Source organism: Monodon monoceros, unplaced genomic scaffold (assembly GCF_005190385.1).
Source record: "Monodon monoceros isolate NGI ecotype Baffin Bay Population unplaced genomic scaffold, NGI_Narwhal_1 Super_Scaffold_8, whole genome shotgun sequence".
NCBI lineage: Eukaryota > Metazoa > Chordata > Mammalia > Artiodactyla > Monodontidae > Monodon > Monodon monoceros.
In genome coordinates, this window is record NW_021703785.1 from 51,905,244 (window position 1) to 51,932,234 (window position 26,991).

The following is a 26,991-nucleotide window of genomic DNA, read 5'->3' on the forward strand; positions in this document are numbered from 1 at the left end:
ATTGAGGTCATGCCATCTCATATGTGGAACTAATTATTTCTTGCTCTTTCTTTCCTGTATAGAGTTTTTCATCCTACTATAAAGGAGGATTTGAACAAAAAATGAGTAGGCAAGAAGCAAGTCTTATTTTAGGTGTAAGGTAGGTGTGCTGCATAAGTATTATTTTGTTCTGTGGCTAAGTTTGTCTTGAAAAAGAAGAAAATGTGACAGTAAAGTTATCCTTATATTTTAAATTATGAATAGGAGGCAGAGGAGAAAATATCAAATTTTTACATTTTAAAACCTCAAATCTAAGAAATTATCCTACCACCCCTAAAAAAAATCAGGCGTATTTGTGATGTGCCTTTATTTATTAACAAGGAGCTATTGTATTTTAATACTAAAGTTCCAATGCAATTATCAAAATAACCTTTATTGTGACAATGAATTCTTTCTGGATTCAGTTTTCTAATTTGATATGTATCATATTTTTGGGATCTGTTTCACAGTTCTTTCTTAGTTCCACAATTTGACATCTAGCATATTTCATTATACTTGTTTTACCTTAGTATCCATTTATTGTCTAACTTTGGATGGCTTGGAGAAAGTTAATGATATTATGTGATTGCTGTATATCATTTAACACTTAAAGTTAATAATACATCCCCTACCATAGATTTACCAGTATCTATATTTGTTTACCTTATGTTCCCTTAGAGCTCACTCAGATTTTTATGGGGGTTGGTTACAATATGTTAGCTACAACACATCTTATGGTGAGTTAGTCAGCATAATTAAGGAGAATAGGTCGTAAAGTCCTATATCGACAGAATTTTTAAATCTCTTTTAGATTAGCAGATATTTAAGGCCAAACATTTTGTAATTTCTTATGACTAATCAAGAAAAAACAAAAAGGTGGGTAGGGGAGGAACAGCTCAATTTAGCTTGGTGCTTCATTTAAATATAAGAAGAGATGGGGGCTTCCCTGGTGGCGCAGTGGTTAAGAATCCGCCTGCCAATGCAGGGGACACGGGTTCGAGCCCTGGTCCGGGAAGATCCCACATGCCGCGGAGCAGCTAAGCCCGTGTGCCACAACTACTGAAGTCCATTCCCCTAGAGCCCGTGCTCCACAACAAGAGAAGCCACTGCAACGAGAAGCCCGTGCACTGCCATGAAGAGTAGCCTCTGCTCGCTGCAACTAGAGAAAGCCCGTGTGCAGCAATGAAGACCCAATGCAGCCATAAATAAATAAATAAAATAAATAAATTTATTTTAAAAAATTAAAAAATAAGAAGAAATGGGCTCTCTCACTGAGAATACAAAAGAAAGAAATGATTTTAAGCAGGGGAACCAAACTAGGAAATTAGCTGTATTGCTAACTATTTTTTTCTTTAATATTATTCAGAATGGCATTGTTATTTTTCTTGGGCCCCCATATCATCCCATTCATAGTGTTGAAATGTGAATATGATGCACATTATTAAACCAAACACAAAAGTTTTTGAGGGTATCATTTAATATCATCCAAGGTACTCCTGTTTTTAGGAAAGATAATTAGGAGTTGACTTAAGATACATGGTTATAAAGTTTTATCCCATTGAGCTGGAAGCTGTACAAAATTTCACAATGAAAATTGAGTGGCTAACAGCACAGACTCTGATAACAAGTGAATCTAGGTACAAATACCATTTTTACCACCTGTTAGGTGCGTGACTTCAGTCTCATCATTTGTAAAATAGAGAAAATATTAGTTTCTACTGCATAGGGTTGCTGCGAAGATGAACACATATGAAGTTTTAGCATAAACGTAGAACTTGGTAACTACCCAATAAATATCAGGTAAGAAGACAGATCCTCGTCCTGATTCTGTCGCTGAGGCACTTATTGTTAGCTTTTCTGCACTTCAGCTTCTTCGTTTTTGATTTGGAATTAATAATATCTGCCTTGTCGGAATTTATAATGACATGAGTGATACCTTTTTATCCAAGTGCCTGCCAAATAACAGGTGCTGAATAAATGTTGGCACCGCTCTATTCCCATCTCTGTCATGAATGCAGAAGCTAAATATTTGCCCTTAACACATTAAATAGAAAGGTGGACCTTATTTGCTTTCCTCTAGCCCTTTCTTTCAGTCAGGCAGCACTGATTTTGAGGAGATTCTCAAAATGTGAATACATTGCTGTGGTTCCATTTTCTGTGATAAGTGAATCCAAATGATTTAGACTGCATAACAAGTAGGTAAAGACAAAATGGAGCTGACTCTGTTGATACTCTATTTAAAAACAAAGAAACCCCTATGTTACTAGATGACTATGTTACCAGATGACTCTGTATATTCTTACATATTGCGTAAGCCTGAAATATTTTACTGAGCTGCCCAGGAAAACTTAATATACCTGATATATTCTGAAATTATGCACACATTTGTGATTTTCACACTTTCTAAAAACTTCTGTGGAACTCTGTTTAAATGTTATTCAATAGACTAGTAGTAGAAAAAGATGAGACCCAAATTGCTTCATTTGCTACAGGATCACGGAACACTACTCTGTTCTATACACCCCACTCACCTACTCCCAGTCAAATGCATTCCAGGGAGCAGTTTGAAATCCCTGATCTAGGCAAAATGATATTTAAAGTTACATTTTCAATTTGTGGTGGAATTGTCTATACTGGAGATATATCAGAGCTACGTTTAATTGTTAATGCTTTGTTTAAGAACTAGGATTCTCTCATCTTGCTTAATCTTTACAAGACCAATATCAAGGAGCTTATATCCTATATTTTCTTCTAGTAGTTTTAAGGTGTTACATCTAAGTCTTTAATCCATTTTGAGTTAATTTTGGTGTGTGGTATAAGATAAAGGTCCAGTTTTATTCCTTTGCATATGACTGTTCAGATTTTCTGTTCCCAATAAACACCATTTATTGAAGAGACTATCCTTTCCCTTACTGTATATTCTCTATTCCTTTGTTGTAAATTAATTGACTGTATAGGTATGGGTTTATTTCTAGGCTCTGTTCTGTACCATTAATCTATGTGTCTTTTTATGCCAATACCATACTGTTTGATTACTAGAGCATTTGTAATATATTGATAGATTGAAATCAGGAAGTTTGATGCCTCCAGCTTTGTTCTTCTTTCTCAAGATTCCTTTGGTTATTTAGGATCTTTTGTGGTTGGTTCCATACAAATTTTAGGAATTTTTGTTCTATTTCTGTGAAAAATGCCTTTGGAATTTTGATATAAGTTGCATTGAATCTGTATAGTGCTTTGGATAGTATGGACATTTTTAAAAAATTACTTCTTCCAACCCATGAGCACAGAATATCTTTGCATTTTTTTGTGTCTTCAGTTTCTTTCATCAGTGTCTTCTGGTTTTCAGTGTACAGGTCTTTCACCTCCTTGGTTAAATTTATTCTTCGGTATTTTATTGTTTTTGATGCAATTTTAAATGGGATTGTTTTCTTGATTTTCTGATAGTTTGTTATTAGTATATAGAAACAATAAATTATTGTACATTGATTTTAGAGCCTGCAACTTTACTGAATTTGTTGATTAGTTCTAACAGTTTTTTGGTGTAGTCTTTAGGGTTTTTTATAGGTAAAAATGTCATCTGCAAATAATGACAGTTTTACTTCTTCCTTTCTCATTTGGATGCCTTTTATTTCTTTTTCTTGACTAATTGCTCTGACTAGGACTTCCAATGCTATGTTGAATAAAGGTGGTGAGAGTGGGCAACTTTGTCTTGTTTCTGATCTTAGAGGAAAAGCTTTCAGCTTTTCATCATTGAGTATAATGTTAGCTGTGGGCTTTTCATATATGGTCTTTATTATGTTGAGGTTCGTTCCCTCTATACCAACCTTGTCAAGAGTTTTTATCATTAATGGATGTTGAATTTTGTCGAATGCTTCTTCTACATCTAGTGAAATGACTGTGTGATTTTTATCCTTCGTTTTGTTTGGAATAAATCCCACTTAATCATGGTATATGATCCTTTCTTTTAATGTATTGTTGAATTCGATTTGGTAATATTTGTTGAGAATTTTTGCATTTGTGATCATCAAGGATATTGGCCTGTATTTTTCTTTTCTTGTAGTGCCCTTGTCTGGTTTTGGTGTCAGGGTAATGCTAGCCTCATAAAATGAGTTTGGAAGTGTTTCCTCCTCTTCCATGTTTTGGAAGAGTTTAAGGATTGGTGTTAATTATTCTTTAAATGTTTGGTAGAATTAAGTGAAGACATCTGGTCCTGGACTTTTCTTTGTTGGAAGTTTTCTGATTGCTGATTCAGCCTCATTAGTAGTAACTGGTCTGTTCATATTTTCTATGATTCAGTCTTGGTAGATGCTTTGTTTCTAGGAATTTATCCATTTATTTCTCCTAGGGTGTCCAATTTGTTATTGTATAGTACAGTTCACAGTAGTCTCTTATCCTTTGTATTTCTGTGGTATCAGTTGTAATCTCTCCGTTTTCATTTCTGATTTTACTTGAGTCCTCTGTTTTCTTGGTGATCTAGCTAGTGGTTTGTCTGTTTTGTATATATTCTCAAAAAGCTAGCTCTTAGTTTCATTGATTTTTGGTTTCTTGGTCTTTTTAGTCTCTATTTCATTTATTTTCACTGTGATCTTTATTTTCCTTCTACTAATTTTGGGCTTAGTTTGTTCTTCTTTTTATACTTCCCTGAGGTGTAAAGTTAGGTTGTTTATCTGAGTTCTTTTTTTCCCCCCTGAATGTAGGCTTTTATTACTATAATTCCTCTTAGAAATGCTTTGGCTGCATTCCATAAGTTTTGGTAGGTTGTTCATTTGTCTCAAGATTTTTTTTGATTTCTCTTTTGACTTGCTTTTTGACTTGACTTATTTATTTTATTTATAGAAGAATGTTTATATGCTTATGTAGCAATTGATAGTGTATTTTAACATGTTTGATGATCTGTTACTTAACCCCAGGAGATTAGAAGTAGCAAGTAACTGGCAAGTAATAGCTAGAGACTAGAACACTGGCAGAATTGAGGATTGACAACTGACAGCAAGGAAAGCAGTGTTCAAAACAGACAGAAGAACTTAAATGGATAGCATTTTATGACCATTTAGAAGGGCAAGCAAATCTCTGCAGACCTTGAGAGTTTCTTTGCACTTAATTGATACTCATGATAATGCTTTTTGAGTCATTCAAGATATGCTAGATTAGATTATTTATACCCCATTTTTTAAAAAGTAGGAAATGTAATACACTTTCATAAGCATTCTTTATGTTCATGATAATAACTACTATTCTTTGAACACTAACTTTATGCCAGGTCATGCTCATCCTTTTTGCTTATATAATCTAACTTGTCCTTAAAATAATCCTAGGAGGTATGCTTATGAGAAAATTTTGCTTGTGAGAAAATTATAAGTCAGAGAGTTCAAGTAAGCAAGACAAAGTGTTTTTGTTTGTTTGTTTTTGCCGCACCACACGGCATGTGGGATCTTGGTTCCCCAACCAGGGATCGAACCCGCGTCCCCTGAAGAGGAAGTACGGAGTCTTAACCACTGGACCACCAGGGAAGTTCCAAGACAAAGTTTTATAGATTATGAGTGATGGATTTAAACCAGTGTCTGAATATCTCTAAAAGTTCCTGCGTTTAGCCCCTACAGTGTGGTTCATCCATATAGATGATTTTGAGTTTCACAGCAACCACTGTGTACTTTGAGTCAGCTACTGTTATTTCCATTTGAGGCTCAGAAAAGCAGCTTAGATAAGCTAGTATAAATATTAAGTAGGAACACCAGGATCTTGTTATTATTAGTGTTAATTTTTTTCCTTACCTGGAAAATGTACTAGAGAGAAGGAGTTCCAGTACTGGATAAATTAGGTTTTGCAGGAATAATTTTAGGTTTATTTAACTTTCTCCTTTAATTTTTGTTTAGAGCATAAGCTCTAACAGCCAAGCTTTTCCCATAGTTTTCTTACAAAGCTAAATAAATTATGAGCTATTAAGGGTTTTGAGATGTTCTGTTGAAAGATAATAATAGTAAAAGCTAACTATTATGGAACATTTGCTACACACCAGGCACTGCTGTAGCACTTTGTTGGCATCAACTAATTTAATCCTTGTAATTGCTCTATGAGGACTATGTTGTTCCTATCCCTGTTTCACAATGAAGAAACCGAAGCTCAGAGAGGGTAAAAAATTTGACCAAGGCTACCCCATCTTTCATGGCAGTGCTGGGATTAAAATCCTGAAGTCTGGTAGCCCTAGAGTTTGTTTGCCCTGTTTGTTACATTATATATACTGCCTTCCCCTCAAAAAGCTTGAAGCATAAATTTTCAAACTCACAGTAATAGTCTACAGACTATGATTCTCCTATCCTTATATTGTGTATATGTTTTTTTAATTGAGAATAAGGACTGAAGGAAAGTACATGCAGCATTGAATATGATTTATTTTGATGGTTGGTAGAATGAAGTGACAAGCTGTAATTTCATATTTATCCACAAGATGGTGAAATTCTCATTGGTTTTTAATTTCTTAAAACTCATGTAAACCATTAATTTATAATCTGCATTTGACACTATTTGTTACAAGCACTTTAATTTCTTTTTACAGCCCATCTGCCGGCAAGGCCAAGATTAGAGCAGCTCACAGGAGAATCATGATTTTGAATCACCCAGATAAAGGTAGGTAAAATTCCTGTTATATAGCTGAAATGGAAATTTATGTGTCACACGTGTTGTGATTTTTCTTATAAATAAATGAGCCTTTAGATTGGAGTTCAGTGACCCACTGAAGTGATGCATTTATAGTTATCAGTTTTGGAAAACTTTGTTAGCAATTTCTATATATGAGTATCTAACCCCTGTTTGAGGCTCCTGGCATTTTTTAATCATTTTTAAAAATATTTATTTATTTTACTTACTTATTTTCTTTATTTTTTTGGCTGCGTCAGGTCTTAGTTGTGGCATGCAGGGTCTTTTGTTGTGGCACACGGGATCTTCTTTGGGGCACGCGGGCTTCTTTCTAGTTGTGGCTCTTGGGCTCCAGGGCACGTGGGCTCTGTAGTTGTGGTGCACAGGCTCTCTGTCGAGGCGCATGACCTCAGTAGCAGTGCTGTGTGGGGGCTTAGTTGCCCCGCAGCATGTGGGATCTTAGTTCCCCGACCAGGGATTGAACCCACGTCCCCTGCATTGGAAGGCAGATTCTTTACCACTGGACCATCAGGGAAGTCCCGAGGCTCCTAGCATTTTGATGGAGAAAGAAAAAACATGACTTGTGGACTCTTTGACTGTATTAACTGATTTGGGCATCATGAATTATATTTGTTTAACCTTACACATAAAAGTACAAGACTTGGAGGATATTCTCTAAATCTCTTAATGTAGTATGTCACAGATGATTCTGAATTTCTTAATTTTATTCTGGAAGGCTCTGAGGCTGAGCTATTTTTTTTTAACTGGCCAGGTTTTAAATGTAGATTTATCTTACAGAAAGACAATTATTATAACTTTAACTACCCTACAGCTGCTTGAGAGAGAAAGCCCATATGTTTATTACTGTTTCTGCTCTAAAATAACAGATGGCAGAAGGTTACACTGTATTTCAGAAGTCAGAAGTGGGGGAGTAGGGGGCAGAGAGTGAAGGGTTTCTTGGATTCTTACAGACTTTCAGTTTTCTAATTATTTTGAAAAAAATTAAAAACAAATTTTGGATTTCTATCCATCCTGACTCCAAAATCAGGCATTCTTTTTCAGCTTTCTCAATTACTATAAAAATTCTTTTCACTAAATATAATCTCCTTTGGTTTTTGCACTTGCTGTTCTTTAGTGTGAATAAACAAGAGAATAAACTTTGAAAAGAGGCTTTGCTTAAAATTTCTAAACAGCTTCAACAGTTACTAAAAGATCCATTCAACTAATTTACTTTGCATTGTTGGCTTTCAGAGTAATTGACTCAGAAAGAAATGTGTTTAAATGGTTCTGATGAACCTAGGGGCAGGACAGGAATAAAGACACAGTCATAGAGAATGGATTTGAGGATGCGGGGAGGGGGAAGGGTAAGCTGGGACGAAGTGAGAGAGTGGTATGGACATACTTACACTACCAAATGTAAAATAGCTAGTGGGAAGCAGCTGCATCGCACAGGGAGATCAACTCAGTGCTTTGTGATCACCTAGAGGGGTGTGATGAGGGTGGGAGGGACATGAGGGAGGAGATATGGGGACGTTGTAGAGCAATTATATTCCAATAAAGATATTAAAGAAAGAAAGGGAGGGAGGGAGGGAATAAAATATTAAAGAAAGGTAGGAAGGGAGAAAGGAAGGAAGGAAGGGAGAGCGGGAGGGAGGAGTTTATCAAGTGTATGCCCTTCTCTCGTTGATTGCAGTGGGATCAAGCACTCATGTATTTCAGATGATTGACAAGTTGTTGATTGTGTCTACTGGCAAGGAAGTGAGCTCTAAAATGTGTCTAAAAGAATATATATTTTTAAATACCTTTAGTAAAATATAGAAAATGTTTATATATGTTATGAGCCAGTAGTGTTTAAAGAATTACTTGATTTATTCTGAGATTGTATATTTATCAGAATTGGGGTTGTTGGCTGCCCTTAGTGTGCTTACTAGTATCCTCTAGTCTGGCCTTGCATTGGTGGCAGAGTGGGAGGGAATGGATCCGGAAGTAGGAGCCAGCATTCTTCTTCTTCATCTTCTGCCTTCTAGCTAGCAGCATGGCCTTGAACACCCCCCTAACCTCTCCAAATGTCAATGTTACCATCTACAAAATGAAAGGATTTATTTCTAAAGCTTTTTTTGGATATATGATATAATGTAATACTTTTATATACCTATTCAATTAATTAAGAACCCGTACCTTGTATTTCTATTCGGATCACATTTTTAACCTAAGAAAGATGCTTTTAATCAACAGTTGTCAACAACAAATGTGACAACTGTAGACATCTTGTCCATATAATTGCTCATTCACCCAAAATTTTATAATATTTGGAGTTTCAGAGAGTTCATAGACTTCTTAAAACCCATCCATATACTCATAGTTAAGAACTCCTGCTCTAGTACAAGTATGATGATTTAAGGAATATTGCAACTACTTGAGGGAAAAAAATTCATGTTTGATGGAGTTGGGAGATGATAGCTCATAAATCTGGAAATTATCTCTTGAGAAAAAAGGCTGTTTTGTTTTGCTTCATTTTTAATGGGAAGAAGATAATGGATTTTGTTATTTATTTTCACAATGGTTTATATTTTCTGATTTCTAACTCTACAGTAGTTATATTTAGATAAGGATATTCCTCATCTGGTACAATCTGTCTCTATAAGAAGATAATAGATTTTAAATGAAAATGTCTGTCCTTGCAGAGAAAAAGCCAGGAATATTTGGGGAAGTATGAGAACGGGCAACTCTCAGTTTTGCCTGCTCTTTTTACAATTCTTTACCATATTTGCTTGGCCAGGTCACCACTGAGTGTTATTTATAGGTGGTTGCAAACACTTGACTCCTCCACCCAGTGCTTCTGAAATTCATGCATATTCTTTCTCTCACTACCCCACCCCCACGTGGCTTTTCTCTTGGTTTTGCTACCAGCTGGTAAAACAAAGCAAGAACTTCAAATGTGTGATCAAGATAACTTGTTACATATTTCATTATTAGCTTGTGCAAAGAAAGTGACACCAGAAAATTAGGTGTGGGAGATAACTGGAAATAAATTTTTTGTAACCAGTTTTAAATGAGCATTCAGATGTGCTTTGGTAAAAGTAAATTTTGAAAAACAAGAAAACCCTAAATTTTGCCTTTTCTTTTAGTGAGATAAAAGGTAATGCAGTAAAAATGTCTCCGCTCTTTGATCTAATGCTTTTAGAATATCTTTTAGCTTGTATTTTTTTAAAGTACTGGAGAAAACGATTAGTTATGAAGTTAGTAGTTTGATATTAATGCCTAACGAAAATAGGAAGACAGACTAGGTAAGTTTGAAAAACTGTAGAACCTCAGAGATCTCTCATAGACTGTCTAATCCAGTGCTTCTCAAAATGTAGTTTGCCTGTTCATACCAGGCCAGTTTGTTACCTGTGTGCACAAATCAAAAACTGAAATCAAAAGTAAGCATTCAGGGCTTCCCTGGTGGCGCAGTGGTTGAGAGTCCGCCTGCCGATGCAGGGGACACGGGTTCGTGCCCCGGTCTGGGAAGATCCCACATGCCGCGGAGTGGCTGGGCCCGTGAGCCGCTGAGCCTGCGCCTCCGAAGCCTGTGCTCCACAATGGGAGAGGCCACAGCAGTGAGAGGCCCGCGTACCGCAAAAAAGCATTCAGAAATCTTTATAGCCATTTGACATTGCTGTGACATCCAAGAAAATTTTTTAAAAAGTGCTTCACCATAGTTTGAGGACACTGGTCTAATCAATGCTGCCTACTAAATCTTTCTGCTCCATCCTGGGAAAAATGCCCTGTTAGCTTTCCTTAAAGATATTTAGTGATGGAGAGCTTCCTGCTTTGCAAAGTAGTGCTCTGATAGGCAGCGGTAACTACTAAAAAGTTCTTCCTTACACTTAGCTGAAATCTGCCTGCCGCAGCACATTCTCAGTCTTTTTTCCATGTATGTCCCCTTTCAATAAACATATAATGCTCTCTCTTCTTTAATAGTATTTAAATCAAAATTAAATTAAATATTGGGATTAAAAGCAAGTCAAAGTAATTATACTGTTGAATGGGTTTTCCTTAATTACCCTTATTGTAAAAGAAGCCAAATTTGACATGAAGCCCTGGTAATAATATATTACAACTTATTATAATATATTGCATTTAAAATATGTATTTCAAACATTTAGAAAAAGGAAGAGATGATCACTAAGAGTCAACATGGAATCACTAAGAAAAAGTAATGCCTAATTAGCTCAATTTCCTTTTTTGATAGATGTACTAGACTATTATTTGTTTTAGAGGGCTCATCTTTCATTTCCCTTCATTTCAACATTTTAATTAGATTTAAGACTTTGTATAAGATAATTTCGTTTTTCTCACATATTAATTTTCCTTGATAAGTGGTGAGATGTTTAAAAGTAAAGAACATGGCTTATTTATCTTTAGAACCTATGTGTTTGACATTTAATAAATTCTAATTTTTTTCATGAGTGAATGAATAAGCAAATCAATAAAAAGAAGGCATACAAATAAAATGTACAGGTAAAATAGTGTTGTGAAAATGAATATATAATGATCATATCAAAATTTTAAAAGACTTATTAGCTTGATGTGAAATGACCTGAAACTATTCTTTTTATTCATTCAGAAATTATTTATTCAGCTTCTACAAGGTGTCAGAACATTGTGCTAATAAATCTTGGGATTTAAACTGTAAAACAGAGCGGGGTTTCCCTGGTGGTGCAGTGGTTAAGAATTCACCTGCCAATTCAGGGGTCACGGGTTCGAGCCCTGGCCCGGGGAGATCCCACATGCTGTGGAGCAACTAAGCTCGTGTGCCACAACTACTGAGCCTGCGCTCTAGAGCCCATGAGCCACAACTACTGAGCCTGTGTGCCACAACTACTGAAGCCCACACGCCTAGAGCCCGTGCTCCTCAACAAGAGAAGCCACCGCAATGAGAAGCCTGCGCACCACAATGAAAACCCAATACAGCCAAAAATAAATAAAAATAAAATAAATAAATTTTAAAAAAACCCCAAAACTGTAAAACAGGGCAACTAAATCCTTGTCCTCGTGGAACATACATTCTAGTGGAGGGACAGACAAAAAACAATTAAACCTATTTCAAATTGCAATAAGTGCAATAAAGGGCACAATGGCCTGAGATTATAGAATACGGGAAAGAGGCAACTTTACATGGGATGATTGGGGAGGCCTCTCTGAGGAGCTCTAAGGGATGAAAAGAAGCTAGCCATGTGAAGAGTGGTTGGAAAGTTAAGGAACTAGCATGTTCCTAGGAGGAAAGAACTTACTGTGCTTAAGGGAGAAAACTAGTGTGATAGGGGTGTAATAAGCAAGGGGAGAAGCTGCATGAGATGAAGTGGTGCCCAGAGTTTGAAAACAGTATGCTTTATGGTAGTGAAACACTATAGGTTCTGTATAATATTAATATTCCGTAAGATGTCACAGAAAAACCCGAACGACCCAATATTTGGGTCGTTTTTGGCCAACCCAATATTTGAACTTTATTCTAAATAGAGTGGGAAGTTACTGTCAGGTTTTAAGCAGTAGAGTGATGTAATTTGATTTCCTTTTTTTAAAGAGATTATGTTTCTCCTCAATCTCTTTTTATTTTTAGGTTCTCTTTGTATTGAAGTAGAAAATACAGGCAGCAAAGTTCACATCATAATATACATCTAAATAAATTTTTGCAAACATACTCATATAAACAGCCCCCAGATCAAGGACGAAAACATCACCATACCCCTGAAAAGTGTGGGGTACTTTCAAGACCCCTTTCAGTCTACCGCAGCCTTAAAAGGAGCCACTATCTTGATGTATATATCACAGGTTAGCTTCGTCTCTTGAATGTCGAGTCATTTGCATCTGGCTGCTTTGGGTCAACATTATCTTTGTGCGATTCATCCATATTGTAATGTGGAGCAGTCATTTGTTCATTCTCATTGATGTATATAGCAGCCTTAGCAAGGCGTGCACTGTGGACCCCCAGGGGTTCCTAATACTCCTCTAGGAACTTATTTTCTCCCTTTTCAGGCCTTCTTTGGGTATACAAGGTAATTATTTTTTTGAATGCCATGTATTTTGTATGAAAGCAACAGTTTTCAGACTTTTTCATCTCAGACCAAAAAGTGTGTCAGTGGAAATGATCAACTAGAGAAATCAATGAATTAGAAGAGATTAAATTTAAATTCAACAGGGATAAATGTAATGTTCTTTTAGGTCCCCAAAATCAATTGTGTAAATATAGAGCAGAGACTTGGCAGTGTTACACATGAAAAAGAGCCATGGGGGTATATTTGATCTTAAAGGCTATAAGATTCAACGGTGTAAAAGCCACTAGAAGTAAGCCAGTGCATTCTTAAGCTGCATTAAAGGGCACACAGTATCTGTATTATGAGACTGAATATTACCACAATCTTCTGTACTTGTCACTCACTTTTTCAACTAATATTTATTACCCAGCTATACTGAGCTGAAGTTAGATCTTGTCCAGAATTTTGTGTCCCTTTCTGGATGCTAGGTTTTGGAAGACATGGACAAACTAAGTAGTATTCAGAGGAAACCAAACAGGATGTTGAGAAGCTGGAAGCAGTGTCATATGAGCAGTCATTCGTTCATTCAACAAAACAATATAGCAGAAGTAACATTGTATGAATTCTGAGTCTAGGCCTCAAGAAGCTTTGCAGCTTCAGCCGTTACCCTCTTAGAACCTGGAGACTACCATGTGAAGAAGACCGGGTTGGTTTACGCCTCCTGAAGGATAAAAGACCAAGTTGAGAGTAAGGACTAGCCATCCCAGGTGAAGTCCCAGTGAGGCCACCCTGTAACATCCAGCCCTGGCTCCCCTGACCCAGCTCAGGAGAACTGCCCAGCTAATCCATGGAATAGTGAGGGGAAAAAAACCATTGTTGTTGTTAGCCACTAAGTTTTGGGAGTAGTTAGGCAGAAAAGGCTAGTATGAAAAATGTCACATGATAATAAGAGCTTTTAGAAAAATAAAGCAGAGTGGGGGAGGGGTAGAGATCAGCAGCTGGAGAGGAGGCAGTTGCAGTATTACTTATATCATCTTAAAATTCTCTGTAAGGGGATAATATTTGAGCAAAGACCTGCTGAGGGAGTAGGAAGTCATGCAAAAATCTTAAGAGTATTTTAGGCAGAAGGAACATCAAGTGCAAAGGTCTTGGAATGAGAACATACTGTGTATTTCTGGAATTGTAAGGAGATTGGCTAGAGTGTAGTGAGAAGGAGAAAAGTGGTAGGAAATATGATTGGAGAGAACATCCAGGGCCAAATGATGACGTAGCTGGAGAGCTAATGCTAAGAATTTTGGCTTTTACCTTCAAGTGTAATGGGAATGATATGGTATCTGATTTACAATATGAGAAAGTCTGCTTTGGCAGCTATGGAGAAAAGATAGCTATAGGATGTCAAGAGTGGAAGCAAGGAAGTTAGTAGAGAAAATTGTTACCAAAGAAAGAATGATATTGATTTACACTATGGGTTTTGTAACAAAGGAGGTAAAGAATGGTCCAGTTCAGGATATATTTTGAAGATAAAGCCAACAAAGCTCATGGATTGGAGGTAGTAAAAATGAAGAAGGGTAACTCCTAGGTTTTTGGGTGAAGCAATAATGAATAAGAAACCTTGCTATCGTGAGAAAATTGGAGGACTTCTATGCAATATCTAATACTTAAAATGTTGCATGAATATGTGAAGTCTCTCTTCTGTGCCTTTATGGAGGCAGAATTATGTTCACTTAGAAGAAACTATGAGCAGTGAAGATTGGACCTCTATAAGGAAGACTGTGCTTGTAGTTGGAGCTATCCTAGTTCCCCTTCATGAGATATCAGTCAACTAGTACTTACAAGTACCTACTGGGAGCTAGGCACTGGAGTTACAGCAGTGGAAAAACTGATGTTCAAGCAAAGCAGTAAAGGTAATCTGAGATTGAAAACTGTTGGAGGACAGTTTGTTGGTGATGTAATAGGAGGTATTCATGTATTGTGTAACAGGTAAGAACCCTTTAAGACTCTTCCAACCCTAGGTTTCTGTGATTCTCTATAAGGATCTGATAAACTGAATCAGACTCAAAGTATTCTTCAGAGCCTTCTGTCTGTTGTTTTAAAACAGCTATATTGAGATACAATTCATGTACCATATGATTCATCCATTTAAAGTGTACAATTCAGTAGTTTTTGGTATATTTACAGATGTGTACCACCATTACCACAGTCAATTTTAGAACATTTTCATCACCTCAGAAGGAAACTCTATCATCCTTTAGCTCTACCCGCACCCCATCTCCCAATCCTCAGTTCTGTTCCGTCGATCTGTATGTTTGTCTTTGGTGCCAGTACCACACTGTCTTGATAACCTTTGCCTTGTAATAAGTTTTAATTTTTTTTTTTTTTTTTTTGTGGTACGCGGGCCTCTCACTGTTGTGGCCTCTCCCGTAGTGGAGCACAGGCTCCAGACGCGCAGGCTCAGCGGCCATGGCTCACGGGCCCAGCCGCTCCGCGGCATGTGGGATCTTCCCGGACCGGGGCACGAACCCGTGTCCCCTGCATCGGCAGGCGGACTCTCAACCACTGCGCCACCAGGGAAGCCCAAGTTTTAATTTTTTGAAGTGTGACTCCTCTTACTTTATTCTTTTTTATAGGATTGTTTTGGCTATTCTGGGTCCCTTGCAATTTCATGTGAATTTTAGAATCAGCTTGTCAGTTTTTACAAACAAGTCAACTGGAATTCTCATAGAGATTGTGTTGAATCTGTAAGTCAGCTTAGGGAGCATTGCCATCTTAACGTTAAACCTACTGATCCATGGACGTGGGATGTTTTTCCATTTATTTAGATCTTCTTTAATTTCTTTCACCAATATTTTGTAGTTCTAAAGTGTTTTATTCTTTTTGATACTGTTGTGAATAGAATTATTTTCCTTTTTTTATTATATTTTATTTATTTATTTATTTCTGGCTGCATTGGGTCTTCGTTGTTGCACGCGGGCTTTCTCTAGTTGTACCGAGTGGGGGCTACTCTCTGTTGTGGTGCTCGGGCTTCTCATTGTGGTGGCTTCTCTTGTTGCGGAGCATGGGCTCTAGGCACGCAGGCTTCAGTAGTTGTGGCTCTCAGGCTCAGTAGTTGTGGCTTGAGGGCTGTAGAGCGCCGGCTCAGTAGTTGTGGCTCGCGGGCTCTAGAGTGCGGGCTCATTAGTTGTGGCTCACGGGCTTAGTTGCTCCGTGGCATGTAGGATCTTCCCGGACCAGGGCTTGAACCCAGTTCCCTGCACTGGCAGGTGGATTCTAAACCTCTGGGCCACCAAGGAAGTCCCTAGAATTATTTTCTTAATTTCATTTTTGAATTATTCATTGTGAATGTATAGGAATATCATTGATTTTTATATGTTGATCTTATATCCTTCAACCTTGCTGAACTTGTTTATTCCAGTAGTTTTTTTGGTAAGTTCATTAGGGTTTTCTATATGTAAAACTATGTCATCTATGAGTAGAGTTTGTTTTACTTCTTCCTTTCCAATCTGGATACAATTTATTTCTTTTCCTTACCTAATTTCCCTGAATAGAAGCTCAGTACAATGTTGAGAAGAAGTTGTAAGCAAGGACATTCTTGTCTTGGTTCTGATCTTATGGAAAAGCACCCAATCTTTCCCCCATTAAGTGGGGTATTAGCTGTGGGTTTTTCATAGATGCCCTTTGTCAGGTTAAGAAGTTACTTTCTAAGTTTGTTGAGTGTTTTTGTCAAATGCTTTTTCTGCACATATTCAGGTTATTATGTGATTTTTGTTTTTTGCTTTTTATTCTGTTGATGTAGTGGGTTACATTAATTGATTTTTGGCTGTTAAACCAATCTTTCATCCCTGGGATAAATCCCACTTGGTCATGGTGTACAAAATTTTTTTAGTATGTTGCTAGATTCAGTTTGCTAGTATTTTGTTGAGTTTTTTGCATTCACATTCATAAGAAATATTGATCTATAGTTTTCTTGTGATGTCTTTGTTTGGTTTGTTATCAAGATAATATGGGCCTTGTAAAATGAGTTAGGGAGCATTCCCTCCCCTTCTATAAACCATCTAGACCTGGGTTTTCTTTGCATAGTTTTTTGATTACTGATTCAGTCTCTTCACTTGTAATAGATCTATTCAGATTGTCCATTTTTTCTTGAGACGGTTTCAGTAATTTGTGTCTTTTGAGGAATTTGTCTAATTTTATATATGTTTTCTAATTTGTTGAAATAGTTATTTATAGTACTCCTTTATAATTATTTTTATTTCTGCAAGGTATGATAGTAATGTCCTCTCTTTGATTTCTGATTCTAGTAATTTGAATCTGTTTTCTTTTTTTCTTGGTCAAGCTTGGACAAGCTAAAGGTTTGTTTTGCTGATCAACAAGCTAAGGACTTCTTTTCAAAGAGCCATCTTTTGGGCTGGTTGATTTTCCCTGTTGTTTTTCTGTTCTCTCTTTCATGAATTTTTGTTTTAATTTTTACTATTTCCTTTCTTCTTCCTGCTTTAGGTTTAGTTTGCTCTTCTCTTTCCAGTGTCTTAAGGTTGAAGTTTAGGTTATTGATTTGAGATCTTTTTTTCTTTCCTTTTTTATTTAATTTAATTTATTCATTCATTTATTCATTCATTTATTTTGGCTGAGTCGGGTCTTAGTTGAGGCAGACAGGATCTTCGTTGCGGCATGTGGGGTCTTTTGTTGTGGTGCGCAGGCTCTTCATTGCAGCACATGGGCTTCTCTCTAGTTGTGGCATGTGGGTTTTCTCTCTCTAGTTGTGGTGCACAGGCTCCAGGGCTCATGGGCTCTGTAGTTGTGGTGCGCGGGCTCCAGAGCACGTGGGCTCTAGTTTTGCAGCGCGAGAGCTCAGTAGTTGTGATGCAGCTTAGCTGCCCTGTGGCATGTGGGAACCTAGTTCCCAGACCAGGGATCAAACTCACATCCCCTGCATCAGAAGGCAGATTCTTTGCCACTGGACCACCAGGGAAGTCCCTAGATCTTTTTTCTTTTTTAACCCAGGAACTTAAAACTATAATTGCTCTCTAAGCACTACTTAAGCTATGGCCTGTAAGTATTTATTTCCCAAATTTGTCCTTGCTATTGATTTCTAATTTCATTCAATTGTGGTTGGAGAACATAATGTATTGTTTCTATCCTTTTAATTTATTGAGGTTTGTTTTATGGCCTATCATATGGCTTCTCCTAGAAAATGTTCCATGTGCACTTGAGAAGAATGTATATTCTGTTGTTGGGTGGAGTGTTCTGTAGATATCTGTTAGGTCTAGTTGGTTTTAAGTGTTGTCCAAGTCTTCTACTTCCTTGTTGATCTTCTGTCTAGTTGTTCTATCCATTATTGAAAGTGGGGCATTAATTCTTATTGTTGAATTGTCTGTTTCTCTGTTCATTTTTCTTAGTTTTCGTTTCATATATTTTGGTGCTCTGTTGTTAAGAGCATATATATTTATAGGAACACTTTTTTGTTTTAAACTCTATTTTGTCTCATGAGTATAGCCATTCTAGTTTGTCTGTGGTTGGTGTTTCATGATACCTCTTTTTCCATCCTTTTACTTTCAATCTATTTGTGTTTTTGAATCTAAAGTCTGTCTCCTGTAAACAGCCTTTAGTTGGATCATGTTTTTTTAATCCAACCTGACAACCTAATGACAGATTGGATTGTTTATTCTGTTCACATGTAATTTTATTATTGATATAGTTGGATTTATGTCTGCATTTGCTTTTTAAAAAATATTTATTTATTTGCTGCATTGGGTCTTTGTTGCTGTGTGTGGGCTTTCTCTAGTTGCAGTGAGCAGGGGCTACTCTTCATTGCGATGTGTGGGCTTCTCATTGCGGTGGCTTCTCTTGTTGTGGAGCATGGGCTCTAGGTGCATGGGCTTCGGTAGTTGTGGTGCGTGAGCTTAGTAGTTGTGGCACACAGGCTCTAGAGTGCAGGCTCAGTAGTTGTGGTTCACGGGCTTAGTTGCCCTGCGGCATGTGGGATCTTCCCAGACCAGGGCTTGAACCTGTGTCCCCTGCATTGGCAGGCAGATTCTTAACCACTGTGCCACCAGGGAAGTCCCTGCATTTGCTCTTTGTTTTCAATGTCATGTCTTTTTTACCCCTCTGTTAGTCTTCCTTTATTGCTTTCTTTTGCACTGAATATTTTCTAATGTAGTATTTTGATTTTATTATTTCATTATTCTTGAGGGTTTTTAAAAGTGATTGCTCTAGGGTTTACCATATACATCTTAATTTCTCAGAATCAGCTTCAGATTTATACTAGCTTAATTCTTACAATATATATGGAAATATTACTTCTATATAGCTCTATTCCCATTTTCCCCCTTTTGTGGTATTATTGTTATACACATAACATCTACTAATGTTACAAGCTGAACAGTACATTGTTAGAATCATTACTGTCTGCTGTTATTTTCTTAATCTATAACAGCTTTGCTCCTATACACCTTTGTGCTGTTACTAGCATGTGTATTATGCATGTATTATATTTCTGTGTTACAGACCAAACAGTGCATTTTATGCATATTTTTTACAGTTACCTTTTCAATCAGTTAAGAGAAGAAAGCAAAATAGGCATTTATATTGTCTTTTATAATTACACAGTTACATTTACTAGTGCTCTTTGTATATGTAAATTCAGATTACCATCTGAGGTCACTTTCTTTCAGCCTAAATAATTTCCTTTAGTATTTCTTCTAAAGTGGATCGGTTAACAATAAATTCTTTCAGTTTTTGATTATCTAGGATAGTGTTTATTTCACCTTCATTTCTGAATAACAGCTTTGCTGAATGTATAGCATTCTTGGTCAACAGTTTTTTCTTTGAGGACTTTATGTTATACCACTGCCTTCCTGGCCTCCATTGTTTTTCTGCTAAGTTAGCTTTTTATGTTATTGGGTTCCTTTATAAGTGTCACACTGTCTTTCTCTTGCTACTGTTAAAAGATAAACTGAGGCATATTAAAAATTTTAAGAGTTCGTTTGAGCAAAAATTGATTTGAATTGGGCAGCACCAGTCCGAAAGTGGTTAGGAGCCCTCTAGTGGAAAGATTTTTATAGAGAAGAGGCCAAATCAAACCAAGAAAATTATTTGATTGGCTGTAGCGTAAGCATTTGCTTTACTTGGAAAAGTCTAGTTGGCTGTTTGTGATTAGTTGTACTCAGGTTTTAATTTCTTAATGTGGAGAGATTTACAGCCTTAGGTTTTAATTTGATTATGTAGTCTACTAAGGCATTAAAGCCACCTCCGTCTAGTGGCCTCATTTTTTAATTAATTTAATGCTACCTTCCATATTTTCTCGTCTTTGACTTTTAGCATGTTTTAATGATGTGTGTTTTAGGCCTTATTAAATTTATCCTACTTGGAGTTTGCTGAGCTTCTTGGATGTGTAGGTTATTGTTTTTCAATAAACTTGGGAAATTTTTAGCCAGTATATCTTTAAAGATTGTTTTTTCTCTTTTCCTCTCCTGGTACTCCCATTTCATGTATTTTTATGGATTTTATGATGTCCCACATTTCTCTGAGGCTCTGGTTTTTTCTACTTCTTTCCTTTTTCTCTCTGATCTTCAGTTTGCATAATCGCAATCATTGTATCTTCAAGTTTGCTCATTCTGTCTTATGCCAGTTCAAATCTACTCTTGAGCCCCTCTAGTGATTTTTTTTTTTAAATTTTAGTTCTGTGAATGTATAATGACTACTTTGGAAACTTTTTCCACAAATCCAGCGTTTGGTCCCTCTCAGAGATAGTTTCTGTTGCTACTTTTTTCATGATGTGTGTATGGGTCATACTGTCATACTTGCCTGTTCCTTTACATGCCCTGAAATATTTTGTTGGAAACTGAATATTTTAGATTATGTATTATAGCAGCTTTGGGTATTGGTTTGCCACCCCCCACCCCCCAGGCTAGCTTGTTATTATTATTTGTTTATTAACTGGCTGGATGGTTTTAGTGAAGTAGCCAGAGGTCTTCTCAGCTTGCCTATCCTGGTGTGAAACCACCATGCCTTGTGGGCTGGGAAAAGAGCTGTTGAGGTCCCAGTATTTATTCTAAGGGAGCCATGTCCACGGTAGAGCCTCTGTTCCACTTTCCTGTGACTGAGCCTCAGCACCAGGCAACTGCGAGTAGGAAGAGAAATACGAAGGTCCGTCCTGCTCCTCCCAGAAAGAAAGCCCTCTGTCCAGGAGCTGGGGAGAGATGGAGGCCTGTGTTCCTGCTAGAGCAGTCCAGCATGGAGTCTCTGCCTTGCTGAGCTGGGAGGGGAATAGGAGGGAGCCGTTTACCACAGATTCCTACTGACTTCTCATAGATCTTCTCTAGTAGATTTTTCTTTTTTCTTTTTGTTTTTAAGATCATTTCTAGAGGTTACAAATGGTTGGGGGTTATTATATAGTTTTCACCAGTTTCACTGGGGAGCAGATCACTGGAACTTATCTGAAGTTCAGAGAAGTCAGTCTCCTATGTGCTTCAATGTGATTTTAACATCTTTCTTTTAAGAAGGGTGGGTGGCTTTTAAGAACCCTTCAAATCAGCAGATGGCAATACTTCTTACTTCTGTCTTACAGATTTGGGATGTAGACATTCATAAGTTTTAACGAGAGTTAAGGAATATATGGATCTGCATAAGGAAGACCCAAGGAAAAAAGGAACTTATATATTCTTAATCCTCACATTGGTGTACTTTCTGTGAAACTCACATTAGTAATAAATTATACAGGCATACCTCAAAGATACTAGGTTCAGTTCCAGACCACTCCAATAAAGCAAATATTGCAATAAAGCAAGTCACACGAATATTTTGGTTTCCCAGTACATACAAAAGTTATGTTTACACTATACTGTTGTTTGTTAAGTGTGAAATAGCATTATATTTAAAAAACAATGTATGTTCATACCATAATTAAAAAATAAACCTGTTTTAAAAATGGCACTGATAAGACTTCCTTGACACAGTGTTGCTGCAAACCTTCAATTGTAAAAGACTCAGTATCTACAAAGTGCAATAAAACAAAGCATGAGAAAACAAGGTATGCCTGTACCTAACTTTGTAACAATTGTTAGTTGTAGAATATTTGCTTATTTTCTCTTGTGCTGGTTAGGATTGTTTTACCCAGATGTTTTGCAGGTATTTATTTTTAAAGCACCCACTTGTAACACACTTGTTTATCCTGTTTTCTGTCTCTCTGGAGTGATTTTACTTTTCTGAAACTGGTACTTGATGCAAGAAAGTAAGGGAATAGTGATTCACCACTTCCTTCTCCCCATCAAGGACACGTCTCCACTCCCTTCTGTGTACTCAGAGCTGTGCTGATAATACAGAGAGATCTAAGACATGATTGCTCTTCAACGTATTTATTATGTAATGAGTAGATAGACATATACTTTAAAAGTAAACCACAAGGCATGATTTCAATCTTCCTAAGAAGGAAGAGGACCTGGGATGGGGTTACCGGCTTGAAGAAAGTAGAAAAGGTTTATAACAACCAAATGTTTAACATGGTAGGAATTTAATAAGCAAAGAAGTTTGTAAAGAGAGTGAGAGACAGTGTGGTGTGGGATTCCTGGGAATCCTGACTCCACCTCATTTTAACTCTGTGGCTAGTGTTGGGCAAGTAACTAAACTTTTTTGTGATTCAGTTTTCTTTATGTAATGAAAATAAGAATTGAGCAACTACAAAGGATAGTTGGAGGAACCAAATGAAATACTATATTAGAATAATGCCTAGTTACTATGCTCATCACAGTGGTTTTGATCGTGGACTTGCTGAGCCCCAGTTATTTTTGGACAGTATGAATTGATAGTGTCATCAAACTTCATTGAGGTCAATGTATATCCAGTGTTAGTTTTTTGATAAATTTTTTTTTATTAATTATTTTTTTCATTTTTGGCTACGTTGGGTCTTCGTTGCTATGTGCTGGCTTTCTCTAGTTGCGGTGAGCGAGGGCTACTCTTCGTTGTGGTGCGGTGGCTTCTCTTGCTGCGGCGCACAGGCTCTAGGCGCGTGGGCTTCAGTAGTTGTGGCAGGTGGGCTCAGTAGTTGTGGCTCGTGGGCTGTAGAGCACAGGCTTCAGTAGTTGTGGCACACAGGCTCTAGAGCACAGGCTCAGTAATTGTGGCTCACGGGCCCAGTTGCTCCACGGCATGTGGGCTCTTCCCAGACCAGGGCTCGAGCCAGTGTCCCCTGCATTGGCAGGCAGATTCTCAACCACTGCGCCACCAGGGAATCCCAGAGGGTGAGTATGCTAATTAAATGGAATCCAGATGATTCCCCCCAAGAAACCTGAGCAGGATCGAAAGATTCAAAACTGTATTGTTTCCATTAAATAAAGGATATGTATCCTATATATTTTATATTAGTCAAGATTCAGTGCCAGAAACCAGAGGTTTTAAGCAGGAGAGCATTTAGTGCAGGGAATGAATGGTTACAAATTGTTGGAAGGTCTAAAGGAGTACATTTTAGACTTGGCTTACAAGAATGGCTCCCCTAGTAATTACAGAGCTGCTCTGTCAGGAGAGCTACTCATTGACTACCTCATGGACTGCCACTAGAACTTTAAGGAAAGCACAGATGCGGCCATCACTACACCATGATTTCACTTGCTAGCAGCAGTAACAAAGAGGCCCAGCAAGAAAACCTTTCTCTTTAGCCTTTCAAATCTCACAAGACTGCCTCTCATTGATAGATCCTAATTTGAATCAAACACTACTTGAAGAGAATATAGGAATCGTAGTTTTAGGCTTAGGGCCTTTTCCAAGTTTTAGGAAGGTAGAATGAGTGCCGAACCCAAAGTTTCTGCCATGCACATAATTGAGAAGTCCAGTGTCCCCCTCATTAAAAGAGGGTGAAGGGTAATTCAATGTTATTCTGAATAAACTGTCAATTTTTTCCCTCTAACATTGCCATCAATAAATATAATGTTTAATGAGACTTTCGATCTTCCATGCCTTTTTTTTTCTTTCTGCTAAATGAGCATGTTATGGCCAGTGATTTAAATATCCAGAATTCATATCAATCAATTAAAGGTTATGTTTGAGTTCAATTAATATTTTGGTAGTTGTTGAGGATATACAGGATGCCTGGCATTACATTGGTAACTCTCAAAATTTAACCAGCTTGTTACCAAGATTGACATTACCTAATTCTGAGATCATTTTCAAAGATAATCCTGAAGTCAGTTTATTTCAGAGTCAAGTGCATATGGAAACTTGCATCAATTTCATTTGTAATTCTTATTGTATATTCAAGGGCACTCTGTGATATAATCCGTAAGTGTTTATAGTGATTCAGATCTTGATGTGAAAATGTCAGTGATATCTTCAAGGGTAAAAAACTAAATATAGCTCCTTCAGCATTGCCCTTATGCTGTTCTGTTTCCCTGCTTTCTTCCCCCCCACCGCCTTTTTTTTTTTCTTTTTCCTTTTTAAAGTGGGTGGCATGATATCAGTAAAAGGCCTGGATAAAGTCAGGACAATATACACACCAGTGCTATCTAGACGTTTTTGGTTTGTTGTGAGCTATTGAGGTCTTATGATGTTTTCAACAGCTATAGATCATTTGTACTCAAGGGGAGAAAAAAAATAAAAACAAACACAAAGGGACTGGTGAACTGTAATATGATTGTTAGTTCTAGTGTTAAGCAATGAAAGTGTTCAGGACTAGAAGTTAGAAGGCATATGGTGCTTAAATAGCTTTAACGTGACAGTTCTGGGGCCAGTATTTTTGTATGTCAAAAAGCGTCTGTTTGTGATTTATAATGATTCTGAGTTTGAAATTCACCTCAGTTTTCCTCTTGCTCTTTGCATTAGCAGTAATTCATTGTGAAGAACTCTAAAAAAGAACTGACAATTTTATTTTAGGGCACAGTGACTCTAAGTCTGTACTCCATAAGTATTATATTTCATTTGAGACTTTAAAAACTGTCAATAATGAAGTGTGTTTTAATCCATTTACTTTTCTTTGTCCTCTCAGGTGGATCTCCTTACTTAGCAACCAAAATTAATGAAGCAAAAGACTTGCTAGAAGCAGCCACCAAACATTGATTGATGCTCAAGGACCACTCTGAAGGAGAAAAAGGGGGACCTTATAAAAAATGCCTTGCAAGTTAATCTAAATCATTACCTTCATAATTTTCATACATGTAGTGACCACAATCATTTCTTCCACTGCTAAGCTATATAATAATAAAAGATGAACAGTCCATCTTTGTTTTATCTTTCAGAGGAACACGTTAAAATTCAATCACTGATCTTTCCCCCTTATTTTCTTCCTCTCTCTGATAGTCATACATTTTAAGACTTCTGTTAGTTCCGAATTCCTCCCACCCCACCCCCACTAACCCCCATACAAGTATAATCATCGCTAATATAATTGGAATTTGTGAGCGATGGGTAGAAAGTTTCTTGCTGCTTATATTTATGTTGTCCCTTGTTTCCTCAGAGGAATTTAGTACTCTGCCTATGTAAGGTGCTTTAAATATTTTGAGACGAAACACTGACTGCCATCCCAGGGAAGTGATTTGAAAGTTGATTGAATTTACTAAATGGTGTTTTGTAAAGCAGTGGTTAGGAAAGAACTCTGCTCTCCCTGAGACCCTGTAGCTGAAGCATGAGAACTTGGAGAGCAACTAAAATGATTGAAGGTTTACAAAATGAGCCCTGTGAGGAAAGCCTGAAAAGAGCTGGGAGAAGTCTGAGGGATTTGTATTTAATTATAGTCTTCTGGTACTGTATATTTATTCAATTATTCATTCTACAAATATTTATTAACCACCTGTAACATGTGAGGCACTGTAAGGTTCCTTGAGAGTTACAGGTGTGAACCAGTCATGGATCGTGACCCAAAGGGACTTACAGTTAGGGAAAAGATAAACCACACAAATACTATTTGAGAGGCAGTGCTAAAGAAGTTCAAAAAAAGAAAACAATATTTTAAATTGAGCATCAGGGGGAGCTTCATAGAATCACAAGTAGCATAGACCTTGGCTTTAAAAACAATGAGATATACCATATGATTGGTGACTCTTTTGTTTCCCCTGAGATCAGTCACAATTAGCAGAAATGGGATGTATTAGTTAGTTTGATTAGAGTGCAGGGTTTCTCCAAAGCAGAGGATGAACACATGGTCTGGAACTCCTGGCCCTGAAATGTACAGCATGTTAAATTATTTTCTCAAAACAGCCCCTGGTCATCATCACTTTACTATTCTAAAAATGAGAAAAGAGACTCAGAGGCAGAATACCAGCATTATTTTCTAGTACTCCTTCACAACCCTGGGTTCATCCCAGATAAGCTGAACTATTGTATTTCATCTATCTTAAAATGCTTTCTTAATATTCTAGACATATTTTTCAATTTATCACATCCTGTAGTGGGGGAGTTTTCTTTTTCTTTTTTTTTTCTTAACATCTTTACTGGAGTATAATTGCTTTAAAATGGTGTGTTAGTTTCTCTGTATAACAAAGTGAATCACCTATACATATATCCCCATATCTCCTCCCTCTTGCATCTCCCTCTCTCCCATCCACCCTGTGCCTGTGGTCACAAAGCACCGAGCTGATCTCCCTGTGCTATGTGGCTGCTTCCCACTAGCTATCTGTTTTACACTTGATAGTGCATATTTGTCCATGCCAATCTCTCACTTCGTCCCAGCTCACCCTTCCCCCTCCCCGTGTCCTCAAGTCCATTCTCTACGTCTGTGGCTTTATTCCTGTCCTACCCCTAGGTTCTTTAGAACCTTTTTTTTTTCTGTTTAGATGCCATATATATGTGTTAGTATATGGTATTTGTTTTTCTCTTTGTGACTTACTTCACTCTGTGACAGACTCTAGGTCCATCCACCTCACTACAAATATCTCAATTTCATTTCCTTTTATACCTGAGTAATATTCCATTATATATATATATATTCCATCTTCTTTACCCATTCATCTGCTGATGGACACTTAGGTTGCTTCCATGTCCTGGCTATTGTAAATAGAACTGCAATGAACATTTTGGTACATGACTCTTTTTGAATTATGGTTTTCTCACGGTATATGCCCAGTAGTGGGATTGCTGGGTCATATGGTAGTTCTATTTTTACTTTTTTAAGGAACCTCCATAGTGGCTGTATCAATTTACATTCCCATCAACAGTGCAAGAGGGTCCTCTATTCTCCACACCCTGCCCAGCATTTATTATTTGTAGATCTTTTGATGGCCATGCTGACTGGTGTGAGGTGATACTCATTGTAGTTTTGATTTGCATTTCTCTAATGATTAGTGATGTTGAGCATCCTTTCATGTGTTTGTTAGCAATCTGTATATCTTCTTTGGAGAAATGTTTA

The 26,991-nt window shown here is 37.2% G+C and overlaps 1 protein-coding gene across 1 annotated transcript in view; it reads left to right on the forward strand.

The window, feature by feature from the left end:
* Nucleotides 1-24,881, forward strand: part of DNAJC15 (DnaJ heat shock protein family (Hsp40) member C15) — a 62,235-nt gene extending 37,354 nt beyond the window's left edge. Inside the window, exons 4-6 of the mRNA XM_029210589.1 lie at nucleotides 63-139; nucleotides 6,572-6,642; nucleotides 24,637-24,881. Coding sequence (XP_029066422.1) covers nucleotides 63-139; nucleotides 6,572-6,642; nucleotides 24,637-24,707 — 219 coding nt within the window. The 3' untranslated portion in view covers nucleotides 24,708-24,881. The remainder of the gene's footprint in view (nucleotides 1-62; nucleotides 140-6,571; nucleotides 6,643-24,636) is intronic.
* Nucleotides 24,882-26,991: the final 2,110 nt, after the last annotated feature.